At 39.4% G+C, this 12,063-nt stretch overlaps 1 protein-coding gene across 2 annotated transcripts; it reads left to right on the top strand.

Annotated features, from left to right (window-relative positions):
• The first annotated feature begins 1,400 nt into the window (after window positions 1–1,400).
• On the top strand, window positions 1,401–11,844 carry LOC127649194 (sodium/potassium/calcium exchanger 1-like). 2 transcript variants are annotated; one of them, XM_052134200.1, is made up of 8 exons: window positions 1,401–1,463; window positions 2,631–3,817; window positions 5,764–5,872; window positions 6,154–6,242; window positions 6,332–6,601; window positions 10,345–10,434; window positions 10,632–10,798; window positions 10,895–11,844. In XM_052134200.1, exons 2-8 carry the CDS (start codon window positions 2,858–2,860, stop codon window positions 11,112–11,114), a joined length of 1,905 nt encoding a protein of 634 aa, XP_051990160.1. In that variant the 5' UTR covers window positions 1,401–1,463; window positions 2,631–2,857; the 3' UTR covers window positions 11,115–11,844. The 2 variants fall into 2 exon arrangements, with proteins under 2 accessions (XP_051990160.1, XP_051990151.1); XM_052134191.1 differs by having other exon boundaries at window positions 6,151–6,242.
• Window positions 11,845–12,063: the final 219 nt, after the last annotated feature.

The raw sequence follows: 12,063 nt of genomic DNA, 5'->3' as shown, positions 1-12,063 counted from the left end.
TCTTTCATTTAGGCTCATATTTCATTAACTGTATGTACAAATTAATTGAGAAGGTTTTGCAGTTGGGAAAACGTAAAATTTTTTATTACGAGAAATCAGTTTTGCGATTGGCCCCATTATGAGCTCATATGAATTCATTGTATCTAAAAATTATAATATTGCTTTATACTTCATAATATGACAGAGAGGTTTTCTTCTTTATATGTGTAGTGAGAATTACCCAATTGAAATTAACTGGGCTTCACACAAGACACCAAATTATGTGGTGATTATTGATCACATGACACTTAAGGTGTATGTGTGTGTGATTATTAATATCAGACAGCCCTTCCCTCCATCCTCGGGGCACCAGCTACGGAGTTTCACCTTAACAGTAAACAGTAAGCCTTTATTACAGGGACTATCCCCCCAGTGCAAACTGGAGTTAAGTGCCTTGCTCAAGGTGGTGGCTGTGGGGATCGAACCAGCGACCTTCTGATTACCAGTTTACCAGTTATGTGATTTAGACCACTACACCACCACCACACAAATATACAGCCCTTATGTCGGAGCAGTATTCATCATCTGGAACACGCAGATGCACGAAACTTAAAGAGAAGGTTTGCTCAATAGATAGGTGCTCCGATAGGTTGATAAGAAACCACTCATGGACCAATGAGAAGTCTTTTCCAACGTGTTGGAAGGTCCTTCCTGCCTTGTGCGGGGTGTCTGGCAGTTGTCCGAGCAGCTTATCTGATGGCTGCGCTTGGCATTTGTTTGTGGTGTTCTTGCCACTATCCAATGAAAATGGAGCCACTCTCCTTTGCCTTGACCGTTAGGGAGGGGCTCTGCCATAAACTGGCTCCTGGTATGAAATCTGGTCCGATTGTTCACCACATATGGTTTTAATTATTTTAATTATCAGGTATAATGTGTTTAAAGCTAAAGTCTAAGTGATACCTACACAAATTGGACTTAGCTGTCTGAATTTGTTTCTCACAATCTTAATATATTGATCTAGGCTCATGTTTAAAATGAGTTTTGTAGACAAATGTTAATTATGCCTATTTGAATTTTTCACCAACCAATTTATTTGAATGAATGTACCAAACCAATCAGTGTTGTGATGACGTCATTGTCCCATGAGGAAAGATGACAGCGTGCAGGTTACGGTCTTCCATACTGTACATCCGTATGTTTGTACTCATGATGGATTTAGTATGAAAATAAAGCTACATAGATTTAAAAATACACAATTATTTAAAATTAAAAAACAATTGAGGGAGTCAGATGAATTTCATTGCACCCATCTCAGTTTCGATGTAGAATGACATTGATGTACTCTAGCAGATTATTATTGTAATCTACTTTAACGTCTGTTGAAGATTAATGCAGAGCTCTCAGGAGCTGTCAGGTGTGACCTACTTTTCATTCGGTGCTACACAAACTATCTACATCTATTTACATCTCTGCAGCATTCAATGGTATGTATGATTTTATCTTTTTAAAAGGGAGGGTTAAAAAGGAGCCTTAACTATCATAGTGAGTTGGCATTTACAATATGAATTGAGCAAAATTAATCAATGCAAGGATTTTAAAATGTACTGAGGGTCTTAATATTTTACGGTGCACCTTTCATGCCAAATGTAACTCATAAGTGGAACTTTTTTTTTAAAGCACAAAAGCATCTGTAGTATGGAAACACTAAATCCATTAAAAGATGCACTCATTAACATATTTTTGCTTGCGTCATCGGCTTGGATGCAGCATCATTCAAATTCAATCGTTTTCAATTATCGATGACATGTAAAAATTCATTTTTCACAGTCTGGAAAATATTCATTTAATCTGTGAGTGAAAGTGTCCAATAGCAAAGCAAGTAGGGGCAGTGGTGGCTCAGTGGTTGAGGCTCTGGGTTAATGACCTGAAGGGTGGGGGTTCAAGCCCCAGCACTGCCAAGATGCCACTGTTGGGCCCTTGACCCTATCTGCTCAAGGGGTGCTGTATCATGGCTGACCCTGCACTCCTTTATACCAGCTCTTGGAATCATTACGGAAAAGCTCCACATCCCTGAAGAACTCGCAGGAGCCAACTTTCTAATCTCAGGGGGTTTTTCTCCAGAGTTGACAATATTGCTAATTGGGGTCTTTCTCCCCCACAGTAATGTGGGTTTTGGTGCCATCGTGGGGTTGGGATTTCTCAGCTTAGCTGGGATATGTGGAAACCAATAAATTTCACTGCAAAAATGTATGTATAATGTGTGACCAAAATAAAGGCTTCTAAAAGGCTTCTTCTAGAATTCGGCTGGTCATGTGACTGTAACTTGGCAGTCCCCATGAGGAATAAAACTGCTTTTGTAAGTTTACCAATATAACTGAAGTCTTCATCTCATATGAGTGCTCATGATTTTATTCATATGTTTTCTTGGGAGAAATCAGGTTAAGCTGTGGGAGCCAGTTCTCCTCTGGACCAATACATTTCTCTAATGGAAACCAATAAAAACCATCAAATTCTAATGGAACATGGCCTAAAACACACAACACTCATAATGGTGTTTGTAGTTGAAACCATTAAAGTATCTATTGTTTGTTAGTTTTCAGCAGAGATCGCTGTACAATCCTTTTCAATGTCTCTTGTGTTTCTTTTTTCAGGCAATAATCCGTTTGTGCGACTACTACGAAGATGTACATTCACATCAGTAGGATCAGATCACCTGTCTGTCTTCAGGATAATATGACTGCATGTATAATTTCACCATCCACTCAACAAATGATTGGACTTGGGCTGATAGGTTCAATTTGTTTCTGATTATTCATACTTGTGTTTCTACAGATTTTGATATCAACATTTAAACTGTGTACTGGACTATATTCCAGCAATGAATCAGTCCCAAATAAAACGCATGAAGTTCTATCAAATCCTCTGTTTTATCTTGGTAATACTGGTTTGTTGGATCTACTGGGCTATAGGCCGGGACGGGGAGCTCTCGAAGAGCAAAGTTCAAGCCGAGGAGGCTGGTGTAATGAAAACAAATCAACATTATCCCCCCATGCAGAAGCTAAAGTCGTCGCACGAAGCAAGGACAGACTTGGCCATGAGTTCTGCTATCAAAAAACGTGATTATTCACGGTGTATTTATTTAGAGCCATTACACAAACCTACTGCCAACACTTCCCAACACACGACAATCCTTACTACAGTCACTCCAAAAATGGACAATAGTCCACCGCCTCCTGGCGGTGCCCCTCACAGGAAAGGATACTATCCCGAGGACCTCTTTACATTGGAACAACGAAGGCACGGTTGGATTCTTCTTCATATTTCTGGCATTATTTACATGTTTTTTGCCTTAGCCATAGTATGTGAGGAATTCTTTGTACCGGCTCTTGGAATCATTACGGAAAAGCTCCACATCCCTGAAGAACTCGCAGGAGCCAACTTTCTAATCTCAGGGGGTTTTGCTCCAGAGTTCTTCACCTTGCTAATTGGGGTCTTTCTCCCCCACAGTAATGTGGGTTTTGGTGCCATCGTGGGGTCGGGATTTTTCAACATTCTCGTTGTTATTGGCACATGTGCTTTGTTCTCAGAGGAGATACTCAGTCTGAACTGGTGGCCACTACTTAGGGATGTCACCTTCTACACATTTGACCTGCTAATGCTCATCGTGTTTTTCATGGATGATATCATCACATGGTGGGAAAGTGTACTACTGCTGCTGGGATGTTTGGCTTTCATGGTCGTCATGAAGTATGATGAACTTCTGAAAGGAACTGTTCAATTGTACCTTCAAAAACATGACAACATTGCTAAAGTTCTCAACACTGATGAGCCTGAAGAGGTAAGAGAGGCTTTATTTACCAGCTAACCATTTTTTGGTTCCCAGAACGTTTAGTGAATGTTAGTTTTTGGTTTCCAAATGCTTTTTTCTGTAATCAATCTACAATCCATGTCTAGTTCTGGATACCATTGTGTCCATAATATGTAAAACTGAATCCTTCTATTTAAATGTCAGATTTGCTGGAGCATCTGGTACCACAATACAAGTCATTGTCATCTCTCAATACTTTTATGCAAAATAATCAAATGTATGATAATAACACATAGAGAAAAATGTGAATGAAAAATCAAATCTAAAAATAACCATTAGAGGAACATTCTTTATAAGTTCAGTTGTCATTCCTGGAAAAATTAAGTTGTCTTGTGGGAAATACCCATAATCCCTTTTGATTGAATTATTTAATTATGTTTCCTTGGTCTAAGGGAACTTATCGGGGCATTCAAATAGTTGTTACTAAGAATGTATAAAGGTTTTAGCTCTTTTGTAGTACTTGGTCAATTTGTTTGACAAATGCATTTCAGTGGAGAAATGCGTTTATTTAAAGATTAACAATTTCTAGTCGTTAGTCATTTTTTCTCTCCTTTTTCTTGGAACGCCCAATTCCCGATGCGCTCCAAGTCCTTGTGGTTGCACCTCATTCCGGGTGGTGGAGGACGAATCTCAGTTACCTTCGCGTCTGAGACCGTCTATCCGCGCATCTTATCACGTGGACTTGTTGAGCGTGTTACCGCAGAGACGTAGTGCATGTGGAGGCTTCACTCTGTTCTCTGCGGCATCCGCGCACAACTCACCATGTGACCCACCAAGAGCGAGAACCACAATATAGGGACCACGAGGAGGTTACCCCATGTGACTCTACCCTCCCTAGCAACCGGGCCAATTTGGTTGCTTAGGAGACCTGGCTGGAGTCACTCAGCATGCCCTGGATTCAAACTCGCGACTCCAGGGGTAGTCAGCGTCTTCACTCGTGGAGCAACCCAGGCCCCCAGTTATTATAGTCTTAATTTCAGCTGTGTTATTGTATGATCTAAATTTGAGTTAATTCAACTAAAATTTTTAAGTAGAAACGACAATATCAAAATGGCAAATCTAAGTAACGTCTGCTTGCATCTTGTTAAATGAAGTAGTTAAGTTAATTTGAAATGACCATCAAGTTCAGTGAACTTAATTACACAAGTTTTGGAGATGCTATTACTTAATTTGATTGAGGGAACGGGTCTACTCAATCAAATGAGTAAAGTCAACTTATTAGGGGTTTCAGTGTAAGGTTGTCAGACAAAAACCTCCCTGCAACATTCTAGAAATGGTAGTTAGAAAACCTAAAGATAACATTATCAGAATGTTAGGGATTGGTTTCCACCAAAAGGACCAAACGGAAACCATACGCCAGTGTTATAAGGAACGTATTCTGTTCGCTAGTTAGCTTCTAAATGGGCTTTTAGGGGCAGCTGTGGTTCAGGTGGTAGAGCGGGTCGGCCACTAATCGCAGGGTTGGTGGTTCGAAACCTGGCCCACACGACTCCACATGCCGAAGTGTCCTTGGGCAAGACACTGAACCCCAAGTTGCTCCCAATGGCAGGCTAGCGCGTTGCATGGCAGCTCTGCCATCATTGGTGTATGAATGTGTGTGTGAATGGGTGATTGGGACACAATGTAAAGCGCTTTGATAACTACTGAGGTTAAAATAAGGCGCTATATAAGTGCCTATATTTTTAGTGCCATATTTTTTACCATTTTAAAGGAACAGTACACCCAAAAATTAAGATTCTTCGGTTATTTACTCACCCCATATTGTATGAATTTTAGAATTGTGAAAGTGAATGAGGATGTTAATCACTGAAGAGCCCATATATGCAACATGTACCCTATGTGGAATATAGTTGGGTTCAAAATAAAGCTAAGCACAAACAGTAGACATGCATTTCTTTATTTCTCTGGTTGTCCAGTTAAGGCCTGATGTGTTCAGAGGAGGCGGATCAGATTCTCTGCGTAGCTGCACGTCACGAAACACCATCTATCAGCTTATAATTCACGCCACCAACCCCTTCAGAGGAGGTACTTCAACACATAAACACTCATTCAAACAAGTGTGCACTACAGTCATAAGAAATGCAGAAATGAACCCATATGTCCATATTACACAGGAGATACTTGGTACATCATGACCGCCCGGCGGATTTAAGTATGGGCGTCATGGGCAGCCTCCGGTGGTGGCATGGACACCCCCTTCAGCACCCCACATGGGGGCGTTTGCGCTGAAGAGGGGTGTTCACCCAGGGCGCCATACAAGCTAGAACCGTCTGTTCATTATCTACTATGTGATTGCTCATCAGTAGGTTTGGACGAGAGGAAAGCAGCAGCAGTTAAAACCGTGCAGGTGTCAAACCCAGCAGAACCCTCCAAAAGCACAGATGAAGAGCAACAGGTACAGTACATGATTCATGCTTCACAATGTTTGACATTGTTTGAAAAGGAATAGTGAATGATAACTCGTGCTTCTTTAATGATGAGAAGACCTCAGATTCTGAGACGTCTGGGAGCTTTGAAAGCGATGATGAAGATGATGATGATGATGATGATGATGTCAGCAGCAGCAGTCAGGGAGATGACAGTGATGCCACTGATGATGAGGATGAAGACAGTGAGAACAGTAATGAGGAAGATGATATAAATCAGCCGCTGTCTCTTAAATGGCCGGAACGGGAACAGATTCATGTTCCATACATTCTGTTGTTGCCCATCACCATCCCGCTGTGCTCTACTCTCCCTGACGTCCGCAAACAGGTCAGTTTGACAGAAGCTTCCACCTGCTTTACTATCATACAGTGGGTTCCACCAATTTGATGTAATAATAGAACAATATCTAATAAGAAGAGCAGCTTGTAAAGAGTTAACATGATCATTGACACAAATCAGCCTATTTACACACAGTGACTTGACAAACAAATAAATGAACGATTATTGACATTTGAATGTGCATTTGTTTTAATACATCTTGTTTCTATATAAAAAATAATTTTTGCCTATTTTTAAAATTAACACATTTCACTTTCATAGCAAAATTCCATTCATTGTGTAATATTAATTTCATTTAATTAAATTTGATGGAATTGTGTGATGAAATTGAAGTGTAAATACTAGTAAAATTATTGTTTGTGTGTTATTTGCCTAGTTGATGGATTATGGAGAGCCAAATTACTCTAGGAATATTCTGGGTTCAGTACAAGTTAAACTCAGCCAGCAGCACATAATGTTGATTACCACAAAAATGTATTTCGACTCGTTCCCCTTTTCTTTAAAAAATGCAAGAATCAAGATTTCAGTGAGGCACTTACAATGGAAGTGAATGGGGCCAATACTCAAATACTTACAATACTTTCTAAAGTTTAGCCACAAGACATAAACAATATGGATGTAAACATGGTTTTATTGTGATAAACTCCCATACTAACCGCATCTGTGTACAGTTATAGCCAATTTTACTGTTTAACGTCAACAAACCCTAAAATGACTGTAAAAATTACAATTGAAATAATGTTACAGCTCAAATAATACATGAGTTTTAAAAAATTATAAGCTTTTAATTTCTGCCTTTTAAACCCTCCAAAATTTGTCCCCATTGACTTCCATTGTAAGTGTCTCACTGTAACCTCAATCTTTACTTTAAAAAAAAAAGAATATGTATAAAGAGGTGGGACGAATTAAAATATATTTTTTGTGGTAATCAATATTATACCATAAATGCTGTCGATTGAGCTTAACTTTATTCTTTTTCTTTTTAACCTGGAACATTCCTTTAAATTATTAAATAAATATTTAAATATTTAAATCATTAATATATAGCGGATTAATTAAATGCATCATTAAATAATAATTAAATAATAAATTAATTAAATAAATAATTTAATTCATAAAGTTAATTAAATACTCATTAAATAATAAAATAACTATTTAAAAATGTAATTCATATTGTAATATATATATATATATATATGAATAAATCATTAAATAATTAAATGTATATAATTTTAGCACTTTTTTATGTCCTTTTACTTTTTAGGGATAATTTAACATTTATGAAAGAACTGTGTGTCTTTTATGGAGGGCAAGATTAAATCATTAAATCATTATATTTAAATAAGTAATTAAATGCATAATGAAATCTGCACTAGTTTGCATTTTAGCATTACATTTGGGCTGATTTTTAATTTAAGCATGAGCTTTGTTTCCTCTTCCAGAATCCACACCTAAGCCAGTGTTACAGTCATTTACAGCATTTAATTTGTCCTGCATTTTCTGCATTGTTAAAATTAAGAGATTGTCAACGTTTTGTTTTGTCAACTTCATCTGCAAGAGTAAACAAATAAAAATAATGTGTAATTGTACTAAGCTCATTCATGAACGCCCCCAACAAAACAAAAACACATACCTAAACTCACTAACCAGAAAGCCCAAAGAAATCTATTTTAAAGGTGACGCCCCATTGTCGTTGACTGACGAGTAGAAAGCCACAACCCCCCAAAAAAAGAAAATGAAAAGACAGGAAGTTTGCTAAAAAATAAAACAATAAACTCAAAATTAATTCTAAAATAAAATGGTGCAATCTAGTGCTAAAATTATTTCATGATATATTTAATGATTTTTTTATATATTTAATTAATTATTTCTTTTTAAGAAATTTGGCCCTCCCTACATTAGTTAACATGAACTAAGAATAAACGATAATTTTACAATCTGAAAAATATTTTGGCCTAATTTTAACATTTCCACATTTTAATTTCAGAGCAAAATTCCATCAAATTGAATTGTGAAATGTTAATACAATTTAAAAAAGTGTGCAGCACTTACAAAGAGGGCTGGACTGGGAAGAGAAATTGGCTCGGCTTGCCCAAAAGTTGAGCGGGGGTTGTTCGCTGTCCTTTTCTGCATATCGTGACACCGTTTTGTGGTCCGTTCTGCATAACGCGGTGGCTCATTTTAGCTTATCGCGGCCAGTTCGGCACGTTTCGCGGCCGACCCACCAGCCCGCTCGGTTCTCCCGATGGCCAGTCCCCCCTAATTGGCCCCAAAGTGTGTCGTCCCACTGGGAAAATGCCCGGTATGCCAGATTACCATTCCAGCCCTGCTTACAAATCTTGGTAAATGCTCATTTCAACATATGCAAGTTTTCATTTTTAAAAATGTATTATTATATGTTAACATTAATGCATTATGAACTAACAATTTAAGATGTATCTTTAAAAGTTAACATTAACCAAGATTAATAAATAAAGTAAACATTTTGTTCAGCGTTTGTACATGAATGCATTAGCTAATGTTAACGCATGCAAACTTATTGTAAAGTATTACTTACATGAATTTAAGAAACCAATTTTAAAAGTATCACGATTATAGTCCCACCCCTCAGCTCAGCGTTGCTGTGCTGGCTTGGAAGGGCCACAGTTTCCAAAGAAATCACCCTATGTATGTGTAACAGAAGCCAGCTGGTAGATAGCACTAGCAACTGACGATAGAGGCTGTAGCCTTTAGCCTCCTTGTTAGCGCACCCACCTCCGACGCCGGAAATGCCGGTTCGAGACCCATTTGGAGCGGGGTTTCCAGGGCCGGTTACAATGGTGCCGTGACCCAGATGGGAGTGAGTTTAAGGTGGGTGAGTGTAATGGGAGCCAGCTGGTAGATAGCACTTGCAACTGATGCTAGAGGCTGTAGCCTTTAGCCTCCTTGTTAACGCACCCGCCTCCCATGCCGGAGATGCCGGTTTGAGACCAGCTTGGAGCGGGGTGAGCAGGGCAGGTTACAATGGTGCTGTGACCCAGATGGAAGTGAGGTTAAGGGGGGTGAGTGTAATGGGAGCCAGCTGGTAGATAGCACTAGTGACTGATGCTAGAGGCTGTAGCCTGTAGTCTGTAGCCTCCTTGTTAGCGCACCTGCCACACCGGTTCAATACCCATTTGGAGCGGAGCGACCAGGGCCGGTTACAATGGTGCTGTGACCCGGATGGGAGTGAGGTTAAGTGGGGTTAGTGTAACGGAATCCAGATGGTAGATAGCACTTGCAACTGATGCTAGAGGCTGTAGCCTTTAGCCTCCTTGTTAACGCACCCGCCTCCCACGCCGGAGATGCCGGTTTGAGACCAGCTTGGAGCGGGGCGAGCAGGGCAGGTTACAATGGTGCTGTGACCCGGGTGGGAGTGAGGTTATGGGAGGTGAGTGTAAAGGAAGCCAGCTGATAGATAGCACTAGCGACTAATGCTAGAGGCTGTAGCCTTTAGCCTCCTTGTTAGCGTACCTGCCACACCGGTTCGAGACCCGTTTGGAGCGGGGTGACCAGGGGCGGTTACAATGGTGCCGTGAGCCAGATGGGAGTGAGGTTAAGGGGGGTGAGTGTAACGGGAGCCAGCTGGTAGATAGCACTAGCGACTGAAGCTAGAAGCATGGAAAAAGTTACACACATCAGTTTTCAAGCATTTTAACATTGTGAATTTTAATGGCTTTTCAAAGGCTCATGTGTATGCTTTTATTTTCCAGGCCTCAAAAAAATATTTTGTGGGAACATTTTGTGGTTCCATCCTATGGATCGGGGTGTTCTCATATGTCATGGTGTGGTTGGCTCATCGGGTATGTATCCCCAATAACTTCCTTATAAACCCAAGTCTACCTGCCATATAAACTTACATAATTATATTGCTTTTGCTTGCACACATATGAACATGAGACCATAATTATTCAGTGAAAATTGTAAAACAAATACCACAGTCTAATTAAGACTTCTTTAAATGCGGAGAAACCTCATAATTATCTGGTGTTTTTTTTAGGTGAGTGAAACAGTTGATGTATCTGAGGAGGCGATGGGTCTGACCATCCTGTCAGCAGGCATCTCTCTACCTAACGCCATCACCAGTGTTATAGTGGCACGGAGGGGTTTGGGTGGCACGGCCGTGTCCAGATCTGTGGGCACCAATGTGTTTGACATTACTGTCGGGTGAGACTGACATGTTTGCTCATGTTCCTAATTGTGCACAAATGAACCCTTAATACTGTTTGTTTAATGTCCTTGGCTCTGTCTCTGTGTCTCCAGGTTGTCAGTGCCGTGTCTGCTGTATTCAATGTTCACTGGTGGTCGTGCCGTGTCAGTCAGCAGTACTGGCCTCTTCTGTGTCACTGCAGTGCTCTTCCTCATACTGCTGACTGGAGTTGCCTCCATTGCTGCTTTCAAGTGGAAAATTAACAAAACGTTTGGTCTTATTATGCTCATGATGTACCTCCTCTTCCTATTTATCAGTGTGCTTCTAGTGTAAATCAGTTTTATATGAGCTCATTAAAGGGATAGTTCACCTAAAAATGAAAATTCTCTCATCATGCCATCCCAGATGTGTGACTTTCTTTCTTCTGCAGAACACAAATTAAGATTTTTAGAAGAATATTTCAGCTCTGTTGGTCCTTACAATGCAAGTGAATGGTGATCATACCTTTTGAAGCTCCAAAAGTCACACATTGAATTAATCCACAGGACTCCAGTGGTTTAATCCATGTCTTCTGAAGCGATATGAGAGGTGTGGGTGAGAAACAGATCAATATTTAAGTCCTTTTTACTCTAAATCACCACCTTTGACCAGCCCGGCCAGTAGGTGGCGATATGCATGAAGAATGTGAATCGCCAAAAAAAAAAAAAAAGAAGAAGAATGTGAAAGTAAAAGTGGACATTTATAGTAAAAAGGACTGGGATGGCATGAGGGTGAGTAGACGATGAGCGAGTTTTCATATTTGGATGAACTATCCCTTTAATTTTTCTATTTTCAATCTACGCCTGAAAAGAAAAGCCGAAGGGGGGGGGGGACTACAGAAATCTATGCAGTTTCTGTTGTCTGATTAACAATAAAAGCCCATGAAAACCAATTTTTAACAACCGGTGTTTCCAGGATACCCTTAATCTTCAGTAACACTGACGTTTTCTGCAAAAACTTTCCATCTACATGTGTTTTGACGTCTATATTTTCCCTTTTTTTTTTATCTTTGTATGTTTTTATTCTTTGCTGTGTTTTATTAAATAATTAAAAAGATTATTTACTGCCTAATTTCTGTTAAACTAAATCCTCTGGATTACAAACATCACAAATCAACATGTTAAAATAAAATAAATATAAAAATTGTTACTGACCCATTTAAAACCTTGTTTAAAATTCCCACCCAAATATTTTAATGTGTTTTTTTAATCTTACGATTTGCATTTTTATTTTTTTTTCTGCA

Source organism: Xyrauchen texanus, chromosome 1 (assembly GCF_025860055.1).
Source record: "Xyrauchen texanus isolate HMW12.3.18 chromosome 1, RBS_HiC_50CHRs, whole genome shotgun sequence".
Classification (NCBI taxonomy): Eukaryota; Metazoa; Chordata; class Actinopteri; order Cypriniformes; family Catostomidae; genus Xyrauchen; species Xyrauchen texanus.
Note: the sequence above shows the minus strand (reverse complement) of the source record. Positions and strands in the feature narration are given on the sequence as shown.